This window comes from Nelusetta ayraudi, unplaced genomic scaffold (assembly GCF_046127955.1).
Source record: "Nelusetta ayraudi isolate G7.1 ecotype Tasmania unplaced genomic scaffold, CSIRO-AGI_Nayr_v1 ptg000008l, whole genome shotgun sequence".
Classification (NCBI taxonomy): Eukaryota; Metazoa; Chordata; class Actinopteri; order Tetraodontiformes; family Monacanthidae; genus Nelusetta; species Nelusetta ayraudi.
The window spans coordinates 1277782-1303275 of NW_027466058.1; the positions used below are offsets into that span (position 1 = coordinate 1277782).

General features: G+C 46.4%; 1 protein-coding gene across 1 annotated transcript; it reads right to left on the reverse strand.

Annotated features, from left to right (window-relative positions):
• Window positions 1-540: 540 nt before the first annotated feature.
• loxl4 (lysyl oxidase-like 4) lies at window positions 541-23527 on the reverse strand. The gene is made up of 15 exons (XM_076018558.1): window positions 23448-23527; window positions 22017-22349; window positions 20872-21164; window positions 20564-20778; window positions 13581-13619; window positions 13244-13457; window positions 12981-13158; window positions 8549-8703; window positions 8294-8461; window positions 7740-7902; window positions 7402-7645; window positions 6287-6402; window positions 5906-6042; window positions 3235-3346; window positions 541-2647 (listed from the first exon to the last, which is right to left on the reverse strand). Exons 2-15 carry the CDS (start codon window positions 22339-22341, stop codon window positions 2577-2579), a joined length of 2430 nt encoding a protein of 809 aa, XP_075874673.1. The 5' UTR covers window positions 22342-22349; window positions 23448-23527; the 3' UTR covers window positions 541-2576.
• Window positions 23528-25494: the final 1967 nt, after the last annotated feature.

The following is a 25494-nucleotide window of genomic DNA, read 5'->3' on the forward strand; positions in this document are numbered from 1 at the left end:
CCCCTGGACGCAGATAAGTGAAGGCCGCTTCGCTTCATCAGCAGCAGATGTGGCAGTCATGAATGGCAAGAAGGAGGCAGGAGGCGCAAGACCTTTTAGTAAGTGATGGAAGTTTATTGATTCACAGTAATGACAAATAAATGGCTTGTGATTTGCTTCGTGACTGAAATTTGCTTCTGACCGAGCCAGAGTCTGATCCACAGTAATTCTTATCCTTCTATAATGAAAAAAAATCATCACTTTCAAACCATCTGTAAAACAAAAGACACAGCAACTGATTTCTATGGTTGACTTGGTGTCTGTGATGCAGCCTGAATCATAACAGATGATTTTCTTTTTTTTTTCGAAGGCTGCTATGATGAGTTTGGTCCCTGAGAGCGCTGCGTTCTTTGAAAGTGACCGTACTGAAGCCCACACTCTCAGCTTTGAAGGCAAAGAGGAATGACTGGCCGTGGAAAACAATGTCCCAGTGCTACTACAGCTGCAGCGTGGAATGAAATGAGAGCAGCAAACGCCAAACAACCTCAGAATGGAATGTAGTTTTTAAAAGCACACCGGCGGACTGTAGTATTGCGGCAACTGCACACACGCACGAAACAAACTTGTTTAGAATTTCTCAAAAACAAAAATGTTTTAATTAAAGGATTGCCGCTCAGAAAATGGAACTGCTTTTACGCAATCCCCAGAATAAAAAAAATGAAGAAAGTGACGCGTCCTTTCCCCCGGCAGCTCCATTAGAAAAGCCCTCAACACAACAAAGGCGTCCAACACACTCGACTAAGGCAAAGTGTGCTGCTGCTGCAGCAGCTTCAGCCAAATCCAGGTGTCTTTGTGGGAAACTTGTTTACTTTTTTTTTGCTTGTTGATGCGAGTGTGCTGTTCCCGCCCGGCGAGCCGAAATGTTTCTCGCCGCGGTCACCGCACTGTAGCCTACAAAAGCAAGCGGCCCTGGCCGTAAAAAAACCCCCGAGGCATCCATCTCTTTGACTTGTCTAATTCTCCTCTCTCTCATCCGTCTCTCAGCCACCTTCCATCCTCCCCGCAAATCCACCGCAAACTACGTCCCTCGCCTCCGAGACCCGGAGTCCCCGAACCCGTCAGCGACAATCCCATCCAGTGGCCTTAAAAAGCACGTGTTGCAATCCCAGCCTTAACCCCGGGCCTTAAGTGTAGCTCAAGCGTGCATAATTAAAAGGCTTTTTTACACACTCTCAAAACCCAGGCTGCCTGCACCACCACAACACTGTGGTTTTGTAAGGACGGTTTTCCCTCACAGCTGAGCGGCCAGGAGAGGAAAATTACAGTTGAACACTCGCAAGTTAAACTACTAAAACAATTATATGATAAATCAACAATTATTCATTGGAATTAACAGATCAATATCACAAACTTTCACTACTAAATGAAATTTCTTTTTTTTTCCCTCCAGGATAAATATGACAGAAAAAACATATATTCAGAATTGTTCATCAATCGCGAACAAACTCCTAACGAGCAAGCAGAACTCTCTGTGTATGTGTGAGTTAGTGTGTGTGTGTGTGTGTGTGTGTGTGTGTGTGTGTGTGTGTGTGTGTGTGTGTGTGTGTGTGTGTGAGAGGGAGAGAGAGAGATAGTGTGTGAGCGTGTGTGCATGTGTGTGCGTGAGAGAGATTTCCATTAATAAATTAAAAGGGTGGCATAAATAGCACAGTGAATATGAAACGTGAACACAAAGCTTGTTTTCCAAAATGTAAAACTCTGATGCTAAATTCATAATATGATGGTAGGTTAGAGCTAAAATACTGATGTTACAAGTTAAAGTGCTTTGTTTCATCAAAAAAAAAAAAATACAACAAACCGTTTAAAAGTTGAGAAGTGAGTTTGGTGTTAATTAGCTTTCTGGATACTAAAATAGTTCTTTAAAAAAACAAAAATCTGACAATAATATCTTATAATTAACTGTAATATAAAACAATTGTAAATGCAAAATGCACCGTTCACCTGAAACACAGTGAGGTTAATATAACCACATACAGTATTGTTAGACAGCACCATTCATGAAGTTGTGTAAAAGCTCATCAGTAATTCCGTTCTCTGAGCGAAATAAAGCCATCATAGGAGACTCTCGTACTTTTGTTTTGCTACACCTGCTCACACAATTATTAGCTTTGCTAAATCCTCCAGATAGTTTTTTTTTTTGTTGTCTTCGTGTCACCTTAGTTACAGCAATGATAACATCTTCATTGAGTAAATGTTTGGAATAGCTAACTCAACGTAGGCGTCGTTCACATAAATCTGTATTTCGAACCATCACTTAATGTTCTTGCTCATCATATAGAGTTAAAAAAAAAAAAAAAAAAAATGTTGAGTCGGCCGGCACTTGTTGCGATCTTGTCAGTGGAGTCTCTGCAATGGCGGCTGCTTCCACGCTGCTGATGTGAACCTCAGCTGCATCTCCCGGGGAGGCAAACAGCCACCGTTTTGTGTATGTTGTGGGTCCTGAGGAGCCAAAGGGCCAGAGGCCACCGACCTCGGCCCGCTCTGAGTAGTCCCTGGCCCCCTCCTGATGAAGGCCTGCGTGCTGGGCCTCGGCCGGGCTACACAAAGTTGTTTGTGATTTGCCTCTGGTGCTCAAACAGGTCTTCGATTTCTGCGCTGTAGGCGTCGCCTGAGGGAGGGAGGGAGGGAGAGAGAGCAGCGACGTCATCAGTGACTGAGCAGAGGGGGAATTTAAAGGTCCCATATTATGCTTCATTCGCTTCGCCAATGTAATTCAATAACAAACAAACATTGTGAGTCGGTAAACTCCCCAGGAATTGTAAGAGTTTACTCGCTTTTCAGAAAGAGTGCGCTAGAACAAAAAGTTCTGAAAGTGTGTCTTTGTGATGTCACAAAGGGCATTGATAATTCACTGACTTTTGCCCCAGGTTAGTGACAACACCTCCCAGTGTATTGTTTTGCTGGAGGTCGTAAACAGAGGGATAAATATGCAGAGTTTTCTGGATGGTAAGTCACTCAAGGACCTATGGTTGTGACACAGGTCCTTTGAACTTCTACTTCTAGGCATTTCTAGATCCCATGAAGAAGCTTCGGTGGCCAAGCCAGTGTTTCAACTGCAGCTGACACTGTGTCCTGTCCACAGTCTAGTCAAGGTGGTGGTATTGCTCCATGACTGGCAGGTGCACTGCTTCAATGCCCAGGATAAACGGCTAAACGTGGTCTAAAAACTTGAAACGAGTCCTCCAAGTCCCTCACCTGCATGACAGCCGTACATGTACGCTCTGTTCCCGTCGTATTTGCACCGACATCTCATGACGTTGTTCATGAAGTCCGACTCTGCCGTATCCATTGCGGGATTGACTTCAACCTGCCAAAAAAACAATAACAGAAAATACACAATTACGCCAAGGCCTGTGGTTATTCAGCACTGATTTGAGGAGGAATCTCCGCCTGCCAGTTTCCTCCTAACAAAACGTTTATTAGGGTGAAAGGGGCCATTTTTACAGGGCAGACACTTTCATCCGCAGTAATGTTGTATCTCAGCCGGCCATGCACATGTTCTGACAGGGGGCCAGAGTGCCCTTGCTCTCTACGCACCGAGGAAGACATTGTTAGAGGGCCTGTTATTAAACAGCGCTTGTGGCTAGCATTGTTTTTACAGTCAATCCCTTTCTTATCTATAAAAAGCTGGATGACTTTTCCAGGCAGCGTTCGTATGACAAACACACACACACACACACACACACACACACACACACACACACACACACACACACACACAAAGAGTCTCAGAGTTGATGTTGAAACAAAGTGCTCTCGGCAGTCTTCAGTCAAGCACATGGGTGGAACAGCCTGCAGCACTGTAACCACGACTTTTATCGTGTCTCCTGACAGCGTGACAACATAACGAGGGATCTTCGAGGGAAAAATTATTTTTACGGCGTATGAATAAAAATTACGAATGAAGCGAATGTCAACATTAAAAAAAAAAAAAAGCAATTAGCCGCGCATGAGGTTACGTAACTTTACAGCTGAGGTGAATGAGTTTGGGTTGTTGAGGCCCTCAGGGTCCCTGAACAGTAGGAGCCTACTCACCTCTTCATGCAGCATCGGCATGCAATAATAAGAAAAAGTAAATTATCCTGGAATGAGAGCATTTTGCAACACAAGCACTCATGTTTGTGCGTCTCACATCGCTCTTTGAGGTGCCACACTCACCACTGGTAGTCAATAATTTTTTTTGCAGAGCAGCTTCAGAACTGCTGATACGACCGTTCTCTTAATCTGGTCTGGCGATAATACTGAGAAGCCATTTAGTCTAATAGCTGCCCTGTGAACTGCTACACCCACTTTAAGTACAAGTTACACAGGGCAAAGGTTAGAAAGACGCCCCCCCCAAAAAATAAAACTTGAGACAACTTGTGTTGCAAGTGCACAACAACCTTCTTTTGCATTCTCTTAATTTATCAGTTTAAAGTTAAAGTATAGAATCAGTGGTTCCGCGTGGTATTTTTTTTTATTTATTTTTTTTTTAGTGGCTCTGGTTCAGCGCCGCCGAGTGAAAAAAAGGCGGCCATAAAAATAAAAACAGGGCAGGAGGGATTCCTTGGTGGCAAATTAGCCGTTCCTAATGGAAGGGAGGACGAGGTTTGACGAAAAGAGAGGCGGCACTAAATTTGGGTAATTGGTGTGTTTCATTAGCGCTGGGCGGTTCAAGGGTAGGCCTCTGCTAGAAGCTCCTCTGTAAAGCAGGGGATCAGAGAAATCGGGCATCATCTGCACTTTACTAGATAAATGAAAGAAGAGAGCGGAGACAAAGACGGCGGCTGTAAAAGATGTTTATATTTTTCCAATCCTGCAGCCTTGGTAAATAATTAACATCCTACTTTGCTTGCCTTGTGTTTATCCTCTGTCTTCCCTCTGATGCCCTTCCCTCCGCCAGTTACCTAAAACGAACCTGACCGCCGCGGCTCCATCCAGCTCGCTGCCTCGGCCCCCTGTGCTCGGTCTTTCCTCCACCTCCGCATTGTGCCATAAGTGCTCCTTTATAATTACAAGCCCGCCCGACATGCCCAGGATTCATGCCGTCGGCTCGTATGTTTACGTCTCATCTTTTTACGGAGGAATTAAATAAATCCATCTTCGGCGAGGAGAGAAAAGTGTAATTACAAAGAATGAGTGTGACCTCTCAGACAGCCGTAATTATCAGACGCTGTAGCTCGTCCTCCGCAGGAGGAGGGAAGTAATTGGTGGCGTGGGATTCGCGTACGGCTGCGTACGGTGGTGGGAACAGATGTCTGAGCCGGGGATGGAAGGCGACGTTGTGGAGGGGATGGAGCGCTTGATGTGCTATCCACCGTGACTGATTGACCCGCGCCAAAGTAATAAGAGGCACGACGACTCGTTGAGGTGATGGCCGCGACATAGGATACATCGGGATGTTTATACTAAAATAGACGGTCGGAACCTGGTGAATGATGAGGGGAGGGACCTCAGCTACCAGGGAACCTCCTTCTCTTTAGCGGACAGCAAGAAGTGGAGCTTGAGTTCTAGCTTGAGTTTGGCGCAAAGCTAGCAGCTCGTTATAGCCTGCTAGCTTTGCGCTCGTCAGCCTAATTAAGATTTGAGGTAACGGCAAAAAGCAGTTATGACTTCTCTAACGCATTTAGTTAGTAAGACGTACGTATATGTGGCATTACTGGGTAAAAGTTGACTGCCAAATTGCTCCATTCTGCACCAGAGACTTAAAAGTAAAAATTAGCAAATGTGTTGAGAGTAAGAAAAGTGCAAGACACACTCAAAAAACTCCATCGGGCTTGTCTAGAGTATTTATCTCCAAAATATAGAAATACTTTGTGAAGCAGTGTCTTGTTTTCATGCTACAAAGTGGTTCGAGAGAACAGGGAATGTAAATAACGACTCTGACCTGGAAGATGTAGTCCCCTGGCCGGACATCCGTCACATCAATCCACTGGCAGTCAATATCGTGGCGGTATGTATCCCAGCAGCCCACTGAGATGCCCTGGTCGCCCATGTTATAGCAGGAGAACCTCTTCTGGAGTCCTAACAAACGCACAGAGGGTCAGTGACGTCACACGAATAATGCCAATTGTATGTTTGTGTATTTTGTTGTGTCATCTGTTCCTACAAAGGAATGCTGGTTTAACCAAGACATGAACTCCAACTGGGAGACGCTGCATGTAAACGAGCGAGAACAACTGAACGCGTCTGGTGTATTGATAACACTAGTCAGTCTGTGTGTGTGTGTGTGTGTGTGTGTGTGTGTGTTACCCCGGGCGGTGATTACCTTCGGGGCAGTACGTGTCCTCCAGACAGAAGCTGGCCTTGTGTCCCTCAGCGATCCTCGTGCCGTTCAGAGTCAGCAGGTCGTAATGCGTGAACACCTCAATGCTGTGGTAGTGCCTGCGTACAACGGAGAGGGGCAGGGGAAGGGGTTAAAAAATAAAATCCAGGTGAGAGTATGTGCGCACGTGCGTACGTCCATGAGTGCGTGCATTTACGCTCCGCGAACACTGGCTGCCTATTGCACGTCGGCCTAATGACCTCACTGCGCGAACGCGGGCATGGGTGTCGCCGTAACACCTCTCACAGAAGCTTGTTTAAGCTGCCCGCTCGGTCGAGGCTGTTTACCCGCTCTGAGTGAATGGGCCGCTTTGAAACTCACGAGCCGCGGCTCCAACGTGTTGTCGTAACAAACTGCGGTAAGGCCCGACCCTGCGCCTGTCGCAGCGCACCGGCCCGTCCCAGCGCTAAACCAGATCGCCTCGCTGTGCCGGCGGCTAATGAATCGAAAAGAGATGACAACACTGTTTGAGGCGACCCGTAAGCCGTCAAACGGCTCCTTCTTCTCGGCCCCTCCGGACAAACGTGCAAAGTTGCTTTCGTCACTTGACGAGAAAATAACGTACACCGGAGGTGAGGAAAAGCGCTGGGCCTCTCGGGAGGACCTTCAAATGGACGATCCATTTGAAATGCATGAAAAAATAAAAAATACAGCTGAGGCCCGACGGAGAGCAAAAGCTCCAATGTTTAATGGTCACGTTGCTCGCTACCTGCAGAGCCCTTGTTAATTCAGATCTGCGTCTGGCACGGAGATCTGACCCCAGCATGTTTTCTTTCCTGCTAGCAAATGGATGCAGTGAAATTAAATATAACCCCAAATTACTCAAAATGACTCCAGGCGGAGGGGCCGTGTCATTACGTATGTACAAGCTATTTTGCACGAGCTCTGGGTCACTTATTTCCTGCTAGGATTTCGGCTCGCTCCCCTCGCCGACAAAAATGAAAACATTTAGAAAAGCCGCAAGTGCAACCACAACATCCCACAAATAGTCGGAACCTTAAACGCTTTTTGCCCACTCTTGCATCACGCCTGCCAAGAGTCGCTGAGCACCTGCCTACCTGTGACACTGGTGCCATGTCCAGCTGTCCCTTGTCGCCTTGGGCCTGAAGTCGGAGCGGCCGAGGTTCATGATGCGGGAGGAGAAGCGCAGCAGGCGCCGGTGGCCGTAGGGCCAGTTCATCCTGGCGGCGGACGAGGAGAGGCAGTTCTCCTCGTTGGCGCAAGTCAGAAGATGGAGGGGTCGGTCCTCTAGGTAGGCCGTCTCTTGGACCAGATTAGCGTCCACCACCAGGTCAGGTGCAGCTGAAAGAAGGAATATTTTTTTCGGTGAGGCATCGAGACAGATTCAAGGGCAGAGGAGAAGATTCAACAGAGGGCGAGATTCATCCGAACGCACTGTCTGAGCAGGTGACTCCCGCCGCCTTGTTCCCGCCACCTCTGGGACAGTGCACGTGGTTGTTGCGGCGACACTGTTGGATGGAAAGCTCTGTTCCCACACAGTGGGTTCCGCTGAGAATCACATCAGTGGCACTGGGATCGCTGGACCAGTACCAGGTCTCCTGTCGGAGAGGATGCGCGTGACACCGTCAAGTTACGTCTTGTGAATAAAAAAGAATAATGTCTCAAGTGTCATTAAGGCAGTGGGTATGACTGTGGATGGAGCTCCATTTCTAATTTGCACCCTCATAGATTTGTTTTTGTCCTTTCACCAGTTTCATTACTGCTGATGGAAGATTGACAAATTTTCGGATGAGTGATGCCTCCAACAACTTAAGCCAAGGAATTAATCATTTGATCAATCGTTGAGTTGTTTATATTTTCAGGACATTGCAACTGTAATGTGACACAGGGTTGGTCTTGAAAATGCGACATAGCCTCGCAATGTTTTTGGCCCTCATACCACGTAAAGATATCTAGGTGTTACCCTTGCAGTGACGAGGCAGGTGTTACCTGATGAGCGCTGGCAGCGAAGCCCAGACCCAGCTGTCTGCACACCACCATGGCTTCATTGATGGACCAGTTCTCACTGCAGACGGAGCCCCAACGCCTGCGACCGCCGACCTCCATCAACACCTCCACACGTCCCTCTGATGGAACTCGGCCACCGGAAAGCCGCACCTGGGAATCCGTGACAATGAAGGGATTAAATTGGGACTTGACCAGTTGAAACTTGGCAAAGGGTAGACTAGAGAGTAGTTCGTGTACCGTGTTTTCTGTTCCAGTTTTAGGCACGTTACAGCGCACTGAGGCATCTTGGCTGTGTTTGAAGGTCCACGGTTGGACTTCCTGGTAGTAGCAGTCCAGGATGGAGCGCTCCGATCCCATACACTGAACGCTGTTCATGTGGATTGGTCCCGTACCTATGGATTGGAGACATATTTAATTACTGAGACCAAAAATAAAGCAGACAACAGGAAAACCAAAGACTGAGCTGGCACTAACCCAAAGGGCATCATTTATTTTGCGCAGTCAAGACCCGCCCAGCGTAGACAACAGAGAGGTTAGCATAGCATGTCTCACAAAAAAACACGATACGAGTGTCTGTATCTTGCGTCTGATGAATTTTGTTTACTCTGTCTTCAAAGGCCAAAAGATCCAGCAGCATCTACTCCGGGGATCTTTCACACCTCATTACCAACATTCTGCTGCTTTATGCACAGCGACTGCAATATCGTCAACCTGGGTGAGCCGACAAGACAAGGTCTCTTTCTTTCTTCCTTTTTTTCAGTTAAGATCTTGTGATTTCCAGACAACATGGGTGGGAAAATATGATGGGCAACTGCTTCTGTAACGATCGTAAGAATTGGAAACGCAAATCAAAACTTTGGCTTTGGCGTTTGCTTCAAACAAACAGGCACAAACTGCCCATTTGGATGTGGGACAGTAGTGAAGTAAACACAACCAGAACCACATAAACAGGGGGGAAGAGGGTCGAAACCAAGAAAGAGGGGCAAAAAGGACGATTGCCAAAATGGAAGAGACCAGATTGAAGACGAAGCCGATCTGTCTGTTTGTTGGTTTTGGTAGATTGCAGGCCTGCCTCCATACTGGCCACCGAGTGTGGGTTTGTATGTATGAAAAAGACACATGGAAACCACTTCCGACTCCAGATGCGTGGTGAAGGCCACAAGATAAGCCTAAAGCACCTACTGTTTAAGCTATCAAGTCGAACGTCTTGAGGGATTCTGAAAATTAACTGCGACATGCTGAATTTAAACATTTGGGTTGTCTCCAAGACTCAAAATACATTTACAAAAACACACACTTGATATGTTCGCAGTGTCCCTTATGTGCATATAATGTCCTTCATGCACCATACATGTATTTCACAGGCAAAATTACACAGTAAAAAAAATAAATCTCTGGCTGGGAAGAAAATAGCAACATTGTCCCTGTAATTTAAATTGCTGATGGTGAAGATAAATGTGATGGTGATGGGAGCGGAAGGGTTGGCAGACTCACAGAGCTTTATGTTTATATTTATATTTACATTTTAATCAATTAATTGTCATCTGACAAATGTTCTGTAACATCAACGTTAAATGTTTGATTTTAACAATTGATTAAAAAATTTGAGAGTGCCATCTCCACAACAATTTCAAACCCAGACCAGCTTAAAGTCGGCCCTTCAAAGAATTCGAACGACGGGGAATGGAAAGTGCAGAACATCTGTCACATTCTTGTGGGGAACAGCACAAAGTAGTTGGTTAGTGGTTATGAGGGAAACCCTGTTTTTTTTTTTTTTAACCCCTCTGAAATTACGCTCTACTTTGGGTGCATTAATGCTGTATGCACATGTGTTTTTCTTTCCACGGAACATCCTCTTTCTATATCTCCCAAAGCCATCGACATGGGACTTGGAAGAACTGGAAGACTGGAAGAAAGGGAGTCATTGTCGCCCAAATCTAGCTAAATATTTAGCTTTTTAGTTTTAACCACTCAGCAAAAAGCACAACTTGTGAAAGTGAGTGCATGCACAGGGGCGAAGAGTTTACTGGTTGATGTCATTGCTTGCATTATATTGTCTGGTTGCGTTTGACAAGGTCTTTTCACGGGAAGCCACGCATCAGGCTAGATGTGCAGATAGTTCAGATAGCAAGCACAGCAAATTGATGAGCGTGAAGTACAGTCGGGCTTTACTCACACTGCTTTCTGGGCACATGGCATGCTAGCGGGGAAAGAGCATGTTTGGACGGTAAACATTACAAAATGCAAACGTGACATCAGTGTGTTTGTCCATTCGCCACACTTGCAAGTCGACTAAGTGTTCTGATCAAATCTGACGAGTGATAACACATTCCAGTCTTTAAATGGGCGACTATCAGACATAGAGCCAGTCAGCCACAGCCTTTATCACGTCATAACATCAGATCACTGTAAATAATCCCAGGCTCTGCTGTGGGGTCCTGATGTAGCAGATAGGTGACTCAAAGACTTTCACCCAAATCAGCAGCAGAGCTCAGAGTGGATCCGAATAAAATGTAATCTGGAATTCCACCTTGAAATACTAAAGCCTTGTTGAACTGATATGCACAGTATTTGCACTTAAAGGGGGAGATTACTCTCACCAATTTGCCAAAAACTAGGTTCACTTCCTAATTCTTCGTCCTGACTCGAGATATTAACACCATGTCTTTAGCCTCAGTTGCCTCTGTAGCCTGCAAAGAAGGGCCATAATCATGTTGGTATGCACCAGAATGCTGCACAGCTGTGGATGTTATCACACTAGCCAAAGTTGCTAGGTACATGCTACCAGCGAACTAGCTGTAAATGTGAAGATTTTGAATACTACAGTACATGAGAAGTGAGGAATGTCATGTTCGGAACACAGCGACGAAACCACACAAGTCGTATGGAGACATGATATGTTTGTCTTATTTTAGACTGGAGTCTGTGGCTGCTGTACATGACCGTTGGGCAGAATCCTCTCTGTCTGTCAGCCTCCAGAATGGTTGTGTGGATCGGAAACAGCTACATCCAAAAAGGCGGTGAGTAGTAAATGGGTGAAATATAAATGTGGGCCGAAGTCTCCCTTTAGCAAACCCTCACAGAGAAAGACGTTATGAAAGGAGTCTAATTTCAGCCTTTTCCAACAACATATAGGCCTGTACTTATGTGGCCATCAAGCACTTGGAAAATTATATGTCACAGCAAAATGTGTAGCAGGCCCCATGTCATAGAAGGGAAACTGCGAGACGGCTTTGAAGTCCACCGAGCAGACATGAGGACTGGCTACAGCTGTATGTATGTATATGAAAAAAAGGAATATGCAGCTGCATGTTTCTGGTCTATGTTCATGTAGAGAGGCAAGCAAAGGGTGGACATTAGACATGCGTGTTTCTCCCCCCCCCACGGAGACTGTTTTTGAATGATTGGGATCAGTTGTATGTAAAGCTAAAAATGCTGCTGCCTCCAACTTCTTGCGCCTCTCACGTGCACACATCACTTGCTATTTTACTGGAAATATCCTACTGGCTTTTAACGCAGATCAGAAAATATCCTCAATTATAGTATAGGATGGGAGTACAGATGAGAAATCATTTCAGGGAATACGGTACAGAGAACCTTCATTTCCTGTCACCAGGCTGGAGTGATGTAAAAGCAGAGAGCGAACCCTCCATTTATCCAACCGAGAAAAGCCACACACGCACTCACACAATCATGCAATATATACATGCTAGGGATAGACCATAGGATTATAGGTACTTATTGAAGCTTTGCGGTTACATCAGAGTAAACCTATTTCGGTAACATTTAAACACCTGCGCCCCAGACTTCTGGAGCCGCGACACGGCCTGACAACTGACCTCAAACAAAGGTGCCGACATAAACTAAGGGGTGCGAATTCTGGGGCGGTATCAAAGCCAACTAAGCCAGTTTGCTTTTTCTTCACCCAAAATAAAGTTACATCATCTGCTGAAAACTCAATTTATGAGGCCGGACCACTCCAATGCAAATACAAAAATACCCAGTGTGTGTGATCTACAAAAACCAGCGGTGTCATCCACATTTCATCCCAATCAGCAAGATTAGAGGCTACATCCCACCCTGTGGCATGGTGAAAGTGTTCTCACAACTGTAAGGGTGGGGAAACCACTGGCGCAGCTGTATGCTAACTGAATCCGTCCGTCAGTGAGGCTGGATATTCAAGTTTGGACAAAAAAAGACCACAGCACTGAGTGAATGAAAGGCTAGCTTGACATAAACAAGGATATGTCTGGGGATACCTCGACCAAACGCCGCTGTTAACCACCACAACATACAGTATTTATCTAGACCCATGGGTGGGCATGCATGGGATGGACGCATGCATAAGTGAGAGTGTGCACATTTTCACGACTGATGTAATAGCTGCTGGATACTGCAATCAACGCATTTGCAAGTTCAGATGGTTACAACCGCAGAGAGACAGACAAAACACACAAGCCCATGCATTATCTGATCAGTCAGGGTAGACGGGTGCGGCTTCTAAGATAAGCAAAACACTGAAAGTCTCCCATTCTTCTCTGGAACACCATGACGTACGATAAACACACTCAAGCATCTGCAGACAGCCGACTCAGTGGTAGTTTTCCTGAACTTCTGTCGAAATTGATCGGAAGATTTGGCTCCATGCACAACAGAGCTTCTCACTCACCTTGACCCATGAAGGCTCCCTGCAAGGCGTCCTTGGCGGTACCAAAGCCGAGTTCTCGGCAAACAACGCTGGCTGCTGGTCTGTCCCACAGGTGGTCCACGATGGTGCCCCACTTGCCGTCACGAAGGACCTCCACACGGCCCTCGCCCAGTCTGGGACCGGCCTTCAGTCGCACGGGCTGGACAAGGCAACCGGGACAAAGACCTCAGCCAATGTGTAAAGTGCAGTTTTGGCCAAAATGCCACTTTGTCACTCAATCTTACCACCACTGCATATGGAGCCTGGGGTCTTCCAGAGGAGATGCGAGCAAACTGAGGACCTGGTACGCACTTGACCACGACGTGTCGCCCGTTTTTGCAGGGCATCGGACTTCTGGGTATCGACAGCTGAGCGTGGCACTCAGACAGACAGTTTTCACTGCCCAGACAGTGAACTTTTTCCACCCAAAATCCCTTCTTCTTCGCCATGAGGCTCAGTCTGTACGTAAAAATGAACGGTTTGGATAATACACCTTTAAAATCTCTTTTTCTTTCTTCACAAAGTTCTCAAGTGAGTGACTATAAAGATGGAGTCATGAAGAACAGTTTGCATTTTTCCTACCTTGTTGAGGGATCTGCAACCTTGGTATCCCATATTTTCCTGGGAAAAAAACAGGGGAGGAGAAGAAAAGCAGAGGTGGTTCTATCAGATCTATTCGTGCATCTCTCGAGGTCACCAACGCAAACTCATCGTCCTGTGAGGTCACCAGTCCTGTACAAACCCTGAGATATATTGTCGTACGGGCTATATTTGAGCGGGCCACACACAAAGGTCTTCCGCCACATAAAAAGTGCCTGGTGACAACTTAAATAGAATCCGCTCAGATGCTGACTCTATCTAAGAAATGAACCATGCGGCTATGAAGAAATCCTCAGTGTTTGGAAGTGGCGTGCCTGTGCCCGTGTGGGTTTGTGGCGAGGGTTAATGTTAGCTGTGTTGATGGCATTCAGGAGGAATACGCTGGTGTTGTTCTGTCAGTGGAATTTGTTTGCGTTCACCTTTATTGCATCGCAGGTTTAGAAGTGTATACTGTATACCCATCCCAAGCCAATGCTTGGATGAAATTGTTTAAAAAAAAAATGTTATTTCAGTGGGCTCGTGTTAACTGTGGCAAAAGCTTGTACCGTATTTACCTAAGACATTTAATATATCCATATATAGAGACCACGGTTTTGTTTTGGAGGAAATGTGCTGTTGACCAAAGTTTCCACTTCAACTCGAAAAGCTTTTTCATGGACTTGCAACAAACTATAATGGAATGGGATAGAAAATGCATTTGTATGCTTTTTAGTTGAAGATGTGCTTTTGATTTTATCATAAGATCACATCTTTCTACGGGATTTGTAGACTTTTTTTTTTTTTTTCATCATACAGCTGATATCAGCAAGATGTGACATCAGGTGGGACATCAGAAGACACGGAATAACAGTGACATTTTTTTTTGCAGTGTGCTTTTTCACCATTACATGCCACAAAATCTTAGATACTGGGCCTTTATTCTGAAAAAAGAGCAACATCTGGGAACAAAAACATCCAAAGCCACAACCCAACCCAAGCAATCTTGCCATTCAGAATTGATGCTAAAAAATTGTTTTGTTTTGTTTTTGATAAAAACAGGATTTGACCGAGCTCAGTGTTGAATTAAATAGTCGTGCCATCCTGTCCAAGGAGCACCGCAGCCAAAGCAGGACTCGTGCCGGCGGCGCTGACCCGCTGCGGACACGGCCCGTTTTTGGCAGACATGAGAAGCTGACATGCCACAGTGCCTACACCATGCACTTCAATCAAACCAAAACATTCCGAAAAACACACACACATACACACCACAGGCTGTTCTTCTTCTGGCAGGGATGTCACTGGAGTTTTTGGCCTCCTTCAGGCATTTTAACTCGAGGGCATGTTGCAGAAATCCCTACAATTTGTAGGGCACTCTCTCTCTCAGAGCTCTCTGTGTGTTGCTCTTTCCTCACTTGTGGTTCGTCAACTTGACGTTCGACAATAGTCTTCTGGGGTTTATTAGCCTCTAAAATTACAAAGACCCGAAACTGGCATTCATCAAAATGAGCCTTTGGGGTAACGTCATTCAGAAAATGCAGTGGTGAAAGTTGTGTAAGGCCTTAAACAGCTGACAAATTAAAATCTTGAAACCCTGACTTTTCAGCTGTTTAACATGTATTTTTCATGCCAAAAAACGATTGAAAGTAGTTTTTTAGGGGTTTTGTGAGACTTGTACAGCTAAATCTATGTATTTATTATTCCCATTTATAGAATAAAAGCTTTTAATTCTTCTGCGTGCCTGAGTCTAACTAAAGCCTCGCCGGTTGGCGGCAGAGCTACTGTACTTTGAGTGACACTGTATGGAATTAAACGCTCGTTCTTTACAGTGTTTTGACACGTCCTCATAAAATAGCCCGAATGCGTCTGCCATGTGGCTTGGCAAGCACCGTGTCATCATCTGGGACAGACAATGAGGGGCATGCACATTCGCACGCATTTTCCCATGAGGCAAACACATCTGCACTTTTGTTTTGTGACCTCACCACAGAACAGTCGCCTGAGGATTCCCAATCACAATTGAATTGTAGCTTTGGCAGGTTTATGAACATTTTAAATAACCCCCTCAACAGCTGGGTATCGTGTCAATGCAACAGGATGTGCATACTTTTTTTTCTCTCCAAGCTGACTGCCGATGCAACAAACAGGCAACATCAGCACCACTTTGTTTTCCACCTGCTGGGCGTTCAATGCTGCAGCTTAGCCAAACAGTATATCCTGCACTTGTTGTGAAGCCAAGAGAGCAGCGAGACTAATGACAGGGGATTCTGCCCGCCTGCCGGGAAAAAAACAAGCATTACAAGGCACGATGTTTTGGCCTCATCAGCCTCGCGCTGCTCGCGGGCTTTGTTAAAGGAAAAAGATGGAGAGGGACGAAAACTGAACTAAATTTTATAAATAATACAGTGTTGTTATAGAAAAAGGTTCAACAGCTTGTGTTACCGGGCAAAAATAATTTAAAAAAAAATGCCTTTCACCATTAGAAATATATTGAGATGTTCCCTGACGAAAAGAGAACTAAATGCTGGTTCAACAAATGCTAAATCTGACATTTTAATCCCAACAGTACAATATAAAGGCCCCATATACCATTATTAGATATTTGCTTTTCATTCTGAATTCAGAGATTTTGTCATTAAAAATTTACTTACTTTAATTATTAGCATATTTTTCCCTCTATTTTTAGCCTCCAGCCAAAATAAGGCTTCAGTTCTGCTTCCTTCTAAAACGAAAAAATAAATAAAGACACAAGGTGAAACACCTTGATGGGGGGGTGTATCAGCATGACAGTGACATTGCCCTTTGTGACATCACCAAAGGGCCCATTTCCAGAACATTTTTCAAAACTGGCAAAAGCGAAACAAGTGAGGGATGAACCTTTTCTCAACGACAGGCCAGTGGCAGTATTTGCAAAAACAAAAAATGTATGTATTGGACCTTTAATGCTTAGAATATCAGAAAAAAACAAAGAATGTCAAGCCCTTTCTCTCCTCCACTGCGTCTCCCTTCAGCACAACATAACATCAGACAAGTTTCCTTTGCTGATTTTTTGGAGGTGACATTTTACTCTGTGCCTTGTGATAACTGTGACAACTTTTCAGGCATGCCAAAATATTTCCAGGGTGAGCAGACAACAACTGAAACACCTCAGCTTCTTGTTTTGTAAAGCCGGCGCCAGCACCTTGTTCACGGGGGGGGAGGGAAGAAAAAAAAAACATATCTGGCGGCATCCTATTCAGAAATGAAAAAGACGGCGGTAACATAAATTAGAGAGAATGTCATTCAGGCTTCAGGGAGGGGTGAAAAAAATAGAGAGTCGGCCGCGCGGAACGTCGGCCGTAGCGCTGAAAATGATAACCCTCATCGGAGCGTAATTAAACACGAAATGTCAGTTAAGACCCCAAATCACCACGGTGACAAAGGAAGACAGACAGCCGCTGACGCAGCGGGTCGCAGCGGCAAACTGCAGCTGTAATTGGACGTCCTTCACGAGAGACAAGCGTAAAAAAAAAGCTGCCTCATCTTGACTGCTGCTGCTGCTGCTGCTGCTGCTGCTGCTGCTGCTGCTGCTGCTGCTCTCTCCTGGTGTCTCCATCGCCTCTCTCTCGTTACTCCTGTCTGCATCCGCCTCCCTCCCTCTTTCCCTCTCTCTCTCTCTCTCTCTCTCTCGCCACACACACACACACCCACACGTGCGCCCGGCCATAATTTGGGGGTGTTTTTTTTGTTTTGTTTTTTTTCACTCTCAGCAGAAAACCTGCACAGCCTTGGTCCTCGCCAGCCTGTAATCGAAGCATCTTTGCAGTGCGGTCCAAGAGACACAGGCTGCCGGGAGACGGGACACGCGGCCTGGTTTCTAAGAATGGACGCGGAGGCGCTCGGACACAGGAGGGCCGTGGCGGCACCTTGAATCTGACTGGCCAGTCAGGGACTTTACATGAAAGCTGACCGCTACGCCAACTCAAACCCTTTTTTGCTATTCCTCCCAGCGACTCTGCGAACATTTTGCAATCATAATTACGGAGGCTAATTTGGACCAGAAGGCAATTATTGCCATTTTAGGTGTTTTTCAGTTCGGGCCTTCTGGCTAACAAGGAAGCAACAAAGGAAGGGCTTCATCCCATTTTTAGAAGCTAAATCCTGCAAAATAAATAAGGTATGTGTTTTTGTGCGTCTGGCAAGCAAGCAGCGGGGACGTGTTTTCACCTCCAAGCTGTTTTGAAGAGGGCAAAAACCATGGTGAGAGGGAACAAATGTCCCTCTGTGCGGGATAGAAAACAGCTACAGATTTGGAAACAAACACATCGCCGCGGTTTGGGACCACCACAACTTGCGGCGAAGCATCAGGTCACGCGAGGGGCAGGAGGACCAACAAGCCGGGTCACGGCTGCCTCCCTGCCAGAGCCTCAGGGAGTCTCCCCAACAACGCCGCAGCCTACGTCTGGCCAAACTTTCAACCGTTGAGCAGATGTGTTGGATGAGCGTTCTGTTTCGTGTCCGTGTCCTTGGGACAACATCCCGAGAACGAGCACAACTCCCAGCAGGCTTCACTCCAAGCCCTTCAGGGTACAGCGGCGCCGTCCTCCCCTCGTCACGTCTCCCTCGCTGGTCGGCAGCCAAGACTCTTATGATGCAGTCAAACAAATCTACCCGTCCGGCTCTTTATTGATCTATAACTTGTACTTCTCATCCCACTTTCCGCGCGCTAAGTGTCAGGTCTACGACGGGAGGTGTGGCGGGGGGTGGGGTTAGACGTCACGCCTGCATTGCGGGAGAAAGTCGCGCAGTAATAAATGATCCCGTGAGGCTCCTGAAAGAGGGGGCGGGCCGGAGCTGTTTCACAACTTTTCACCACTGGAGGTATAACGTCGGGTGATGCTCTTCCTTATGAAAAAAATCCAGTCTTAGCTTCACTGTTCTCTCAAAGACACAGCATTTTTTTTTTTTTTTGCATGCTTTGTGTGTTTGAATTAAGGCATTTTGGAAAGTTGCCACAAAGTTTATAAGTATCTTCATAATACTTAAGGTTAGGACTCTTAAAATGCAGCTGCAAAACAGAGTCCAGCACCATTAAAGCAGATATTGCGGTCTGTCAGAGGTTTATTCAGACTGCCCCCAAGCCAAGAGAGGGAAGGAATAACTAAACCATGAATCACCAAGAGCAGGCTGAGCTCCAGGAACCAGATCCAACTAGGTCTTATGTCCTCGAGGGATGCTGCCTGTGCCGTTTTATTATTATACTAACACTTAATTGATTGGAAAAACATGGGTTGATTCCTTTAATTGTAAGGTGGTAAACAGCATGAGGGCTCCCGTTAGAGTAGAACCACTAACACACAGCTGCCACTGCAACTATTTCAGACACCAGAATATGGACTTTGTAAGGGAAATAACATGGATCAAAATCTAGCCACCAAATTGAGTGAATTGAGAAATTCCCTTCAGGAGGAATAACATATCAATACATTCCTTGTGTGCATGGTGAAAACCGACAAAACTAACAAAATATGCTGTTATAATAGATATTGTTGTGAATTTTCGCCCTGTTCGGTGGATTCCCTAGCATTCCGGTGTTGTGTGTGTTTCCACCAGCTCTCCTCCTTTATATTTAGCTAAAATTGCTGGCTCAGTGTGGTATCCTGGCGGAAAAACAAATGGGCATATTTCCTAAAACCATTCCTTCGAGCAGTTACCGAAACTTATCACACCCACACAGTGCCTGGCCACTCTGGTATGCCTTTATGTGGGCTTGTTCTTATTTTGGAGTGACGCTTTATTTAGAAATGTAGGTTTTTGCCCGCATTTAGGGCTGCTGAACGTAAAGAATTTGAGCTCCTTTGATTGTTTTGCAAAATGCACCCCAAAAATAACTGTGGTTCTATCTTAAAAGAAAGAGGTTTTCTACGTATTGCACACTTTGGTTCCGGATTCTTGGAACGGCCACATATTTTAGTTGTGAGTGTGAGATAAGCGTGATAAATGCGCAATTAATGCATCACACTATTCAAACTCTCAAAATGGTATAAAAATTAAGAATGCAATTTTGGACACTTGACAGCCACAGCATATTGCTGAAGTAGCAAAATGCTGCCGTGGTGTTAGCAAGCTAGCTAGCTATTGTATCCTCTGGCAAATTTACTGTGACTTTGAGACAAGGCTCTTTTGCTGGTATTGCTAAAAGCTATTTGCAATGATTGCTACCACTGGGGTAATGATAACCAGCTCCGCAACCTATTTACAGCAACATGCACACGTCACACTTGTCGGACTTGGGTGTAAATCTGGAGAAGCGACGCGTGACCTGCTCCCGCCTGCAGAGGGTGCCCTGCCAATGAAACACTGTCACGTCACTGGATGGTGACAGTGGAGAGTCTCGGGGGGGAGAGTTAAAGCACCATCAGCGGCGACATTACACCTTGGCACGAAGCGGAAAAAAGTTAAAGTGGGGATGTTTGTCTGAGAGGGGCGAGCGGGAGATAGCATCGCAGGGCGAGTGAGGGAGGGGTAATGAGGTGAGCTGGGGTGATTTGCCTAGAGAGTGAGAGGGCAGCTGACTGGGGACAGCACTGCTTTTATCATCGTCCTCAGACTGGAGGAAGCAAAGGGGGAGGAAAGGTAGCTGGGAGAGGAAGATAAGCCCAAAAAAAGGAGTTTTTACTCAGGGAGGCTGTGAAAAGAAACCCAACTGTTTCCTCTGCAGGATGCGTTGTTATTCACCAAACAGGAGCACTTGCACGCTGCCCTCTTGAACCGTGCGTGCGTGCACTTTGTGCTATGAACACCTAGGAAATTTCCTAAATTGGCTGAAGAAGGTTCGTTGTGTCTTCATAAGATATATATTATATAACCAGGGTGGTGACCTTCTAAAAAAGATGGAAGCTACCATCGAAACATCTTAAGGTGCGAAAATAACATCTCAAAATAGTCATGTGTCTGTTACCAAAGAAAAATGTTAATTACAATATATTGCTAAATTTGATCCCACTCACTTGTACATCTTGGAGTTGGGCTTGGTCGCCTCCGGAAAGCCGAGCATCCCGCACACGACCCTGCTGCTGTTGAGGCTCCAGCCCAAGTCACAAACCTGCCTCCACCTCCCAGCATGCTTCACTTCCACCACGCCCTCGGTCACCAGGCTCTTCTTCTTGGTGGCCATGAGGATGGGCCGAAGGCGGACCTCTTCGATCTGCACCTTGCTCTGACCCTGGAGGGGAGGAGGCGGACAACAGTTAGCTGTCAATCAGAAGAAGAAGAAGAAGAAGAAGAAGAGATAGGTATCTGAGTTCTTCAGCCATACCTGGTAGTGGTGAGGTCTTTGGAACCTGGGCACCTCCTGCTGGTGTCTGTTCCCATTGTAGCCTGGATGAGTGTTGGAGGCCACGCCCCTCCACTGGGGGGCGGGGCTGCCGTTGGGCCTGGCCGCCGTGGTGATCCCCCTGCTGGCCGTCTGGTCCAACCTGCGCTCGGTGCTGCACACCACCCCGAGGTCCTCGGTGTGTTTGCAGTCATTCACGCCCCAACCGTTGTGTTTGCACTCCTTCAGGGACTTTTCCGTCCCATCGCAGCGCACGTTGTCCATCCATATGGGGCCTGTGGCGGGACGGACAGACAGACGGACGCCTTCGTCACTGCACTTGTCGTCCCTTCCCGCGTTATCGTGGCACCAAAAAGGCCCGAGTTGCATGATCCCAAAAACCAACCACCAGACTTTTACCAGCGCGCTGATTTAGGGTTTCCCACCAGCTGCTTGTTTAGCAGCGAGATACGGGGTGCTTTACAAGGAGGCGGAGGGGTGCCGTACGTCTAGCTGCTTGCATCCACTCAGAGCCTCTATTTCTTTAGGATTTAAAAGCGCCAGTAAAAAGTTAAAAAAAAAAAAATGCGTGTAAACCACAGCGAGCGAGCAAATACTGTTGTGTGATTCACAAAAAAAGGGGCTCTTTATGCACCGCCTGCACCTTCAAGGGGACCTTTGTGCCGCAGAGACAACAATCCCATCCCATAATAAGTCACTTTTTTTTTGTCATGTTCGGAAGTTTTGATTGGCGCACCCGAAAAGTTATGTCATGCAATTATGTGCAGCGGGGAAGTTATTCTAAGCGGTTAGGATGAAGTGTCTCAGCATGGCGGGCCATGTTTTAAATCTAATGAATGGCCATGTTAAATTAATGGAGCCTTTAACCGAGGGTCACATTAAACTGCAGATGTGACTTCATCTATTTCTCTGTGACCCCTCTCTCTCTCTCTCTGTCTCTCTCTCTCTCTCTCTCTTTCTCTCTCACTCTCTCCCTCTCTCTCTCTCTCTCTCTCTTTCTCTTCCTCTCTCTCTCTCTCTCCTTCTCCCTCTCTCTCTCTCTCTCTTTCTCTCTCTCTCTCGCTCTCTCGCTAATAATCTGTGATAAAAAAAAAAAAAAAGAAATCCAACCCATTCCAAGCTCTCACCTTCTCCTTCTCCGTACTTGGCGCTGTGGGCCCAGGTGATGCCGGCCCTGAAGCCCAGCTCCCGGCACACCACGTTGGCCAGCTTGATGTCCACCTCGTCGTCGCAGACGGTGCCCCAGGTGTTGTTGTGGAAGACCTCCAGGCGGCCCTCGTTGGGCTCCCTGGGGTAGCTCCCGGCCAGGCGCACTTTGGCAGCCGGCGCGCGTGGCAACCGGCGGTGAGTGGCGCCGGCGGCCTGTCCGGGGTCGGCCTGGGCGGGACGGCCGAGCGACAGCACAGCCAGGACGACGAGGAGGAGGAGGTGGTGGAGGAGGCCGCGGGTCATGGTGATGTCTGCAGGTGAGAGGGGTGGAGCTCTGCGTCAGAAGGGTTTGTCCCACTTCAGGTTCATTCCTGAAGGTTGAGAGAAAAGCAGCTGGGCTGGTTTTTGTTTTTTGGCGTCTTGAAGACGTTTGGCCTCGTCTTCGGATGAAACATCTTCCAAAACATCATCCAAAAACCAGCAAAGCTGCCTTCAACTCAACCTTCAAGAACCACGATGACCTGGGTGACCGAGAACCTTCCCAGACGCACTTCAGGTTAAATTACTGCGCATGTAGCGGCCATTTATTCAATTCATCAGGGCCGAGTTAAATCAACCAGCAGGGTCGTTCCTCTGTCTCGTCAATTACGCTGCCAGTCTGGAGCTACAGGCTACGTTTTCTACTTAATGGGGGACATCAATCTTCAATTTCACGTGCCGAGACCTCAAGCGGTCGCGGGAGGCCTGGAGATGGAGCCGACCAGCAGTGACTGTGCTCTGGATGATGCAGATTAGACGTGTTCACAAACTGATCTTGTTGGTTCTCTGCCAGTCATGTTTCAGCTGACGACAACAGAGGGGAGGCTGAACGCATCAGATTTGCTGCTTTTCACCCGAGGCAAATAAGCCCTTCTCTGTAATTAGGGACACACTCTTGTGTTGTGTCTTCTGCCGAACAAATATTCCCTAAGGCGCACTAAGCAGACAGGAACACCAGGCTGTTCTGTTTTGGTTTTTTTTTCTTTTTAGGAACGTAACAAGTGGCACATAAAAAGAAAAATGCAGTGGTGGAGGCTTAGAGGGAGTCAAATGCTGGATCTCCGCAGGCCACAAAATGCAACTGAGCTGACTGTGAAATTACAACACCAAGCCAAAAAACAAACAAAAAAAAACGAGTCCTGGTGCATAATAGAGATGTCAATGTGTTTTTTTTCTCTTAGAAGTAAGTTAGTTTTTCTTTTTTTTTTAACCCAGCAAAGACCTTTTAGAATATATAAAAATGTGTATGGCAGTTATTCTAAAGAACAAAAAAAAATTAGTAAAAAAAAATAATTTGTAAAAAACATGATCTGAACATAGGACACAAATTCTCCAAAAAACGCAAAGTAGCAAGGTGAAAGTTCACTTACTTGGCAGGCGCCGAATGTTAGCAGAGGCGGACGTCACTGACTAGGGGAGAGTGACTGAGTGAGGGAGGGAGTGTGTACTAAGTGCTTAAGGCAACCCTCCTTTCTTCCCTCCTTCTCCCTACATCCCTCCCTCCCTCGTTCCCTCCTTCCCTCCTCCTGAACTCTCATTCGCTCCAGGTTCGTCCTCTCGCCGACTCGCTGCCAGAGAGAAAACGTGAAAGTCGATGCAGGCTGTCCGTCAAGGTGGCACAAGGTGGTTGTGTGCTCAAAGAGCATCTAAAAATATGTTTTCATATATAGATAAATATAGAAAGATAGATGTGTAATATTGTTTTAATGTGTACTTTAAGATAATTGGTGATCATTTATCAGCTTTTGGAACAAAATCATTGTGTTTGACATAATAGTTAATAGGCATCCATTGTCATCAGGTTGAGATCTGCAGCATCAGCATCCCAATCAGACTTTTATGATGAAATAAAGCGGGTGTGATTTTTTTTTTTCTCTCTCTCTCTCTCTTTCTTTCTCCCTCCCTCTCCTCTCCCTCCTCCACTTTGCGTCTCTGCTCCGTGATTGGCCGACGGGGCGCTTTACACAAGCGGGAGTTTTGCAACCTCTTCGTCGAACGTGTGAAACGTGACCGGCAGGAAGGGCCCTGGCTCCAGAATAGCCTCAAACATCAAGTTGCGAGCGTCCTAAAGAAGCTCCCGCCACCGCAGGGTAGGTATTTCCTTGTTGAGGTGGCCGCAAACCGCCGACCCCAAAATAAACCCGGCCTCGCAGCGGCCACGCCAAGTGTGTGACTGATGCCAGGAGTGAGTAACCGCGGGCCAACCTGTCATCACTGTATAGAAAGCATATATCCAAATTAAAGCGCGTCTTTACGACTCTAGCTGGGGGTCACTCAAGTGCTCGGTGCTGCTCCAACCCCAGTATCTCCGCATCTCATCCGCAACTTGTTTGAAAAAATATATACATATATATATATATAAAAAAAAAAAATTTTTACCTTAAAGTGTTTAAAAAAAAAAAAAAAAAAAAACTATTTCTCGAAGCAAATGGGACATATTTAGCATCAGGGGTCTTTTTTAGGCCTCACAGTGTTTTGTTGATAAACTCAGCTTTATTTCTGTGGGAAAACCTCAACGAGCACCTTTTTTTTCTTCTTTTTTTTTGAAAAAAGCAGGCTATTTTTATTCATAGGCATGAAAAATTACAATCATGACAGGGAAGGTAGGAACTTGAAACATCGACCGCGACTATAAAAACACCTACCGGCTCCAAGTGGGTGAAAGGAAAAAAAAAAAAAAAGTTGAGGAAAACTCTCACGTTTATGTGTATTTTGCGTGCGTACGTGTGTGAACTTTGATGGCGTAATTGAGATGTTTGTGTGCGCCAGCGATGTGCGACTGGGTGGCAGGATGGTGGTCCCTCCCTGACTGGTAAACCCGAAACAGGAAAAGCAGACCCCCTATTAGCGGGGCCAAAATCAGAGGGATCTCCAAGGCCGACAAGTGAAAGGATGAGGGATGTGTAAAAAAAAAAAAGAAAGAAAAAAATAGAAAACGTGCAAGTCAACGTGAGGAGAAACATGACTTTCTTGCGACTGTCATTTAGCTTCTGAGGACTCAGGTGCTTATCGGAAAAAAATTGGCCTGAACTGGACAGGTGTCAATGGTTAAGAGTCCAGTTTGTGCGTGCGAAAAGCGCGGCATTGCAAGTTCCTCGGAGGGCTCACGGGGGCTGAGAGTATCCGAGCAAAGCAGCTCTCTGTGGCGGAGCGCACACTCTCTCCCCACCTCTCTAATTACAGCGACCGACCGGGCTCTGCCCTTAGCCACAGTCTGTGGGGGCATGAAATAAATACATGCTCTGCAACAATAAACAAGTGCCTTTTCAAATGACAGCGCCTCCTCGTTCCCCCTCCAAACCTCTCCTCGTCCTCTCTGGGCTTTCGTAACTTTCACCCTGCAGGGCCTGAGCTTTAGCTCTGATGCGGCGTGCAGGTCAGAGACCCAACTCTGTCTTTGTCTGATTGACTGCATTG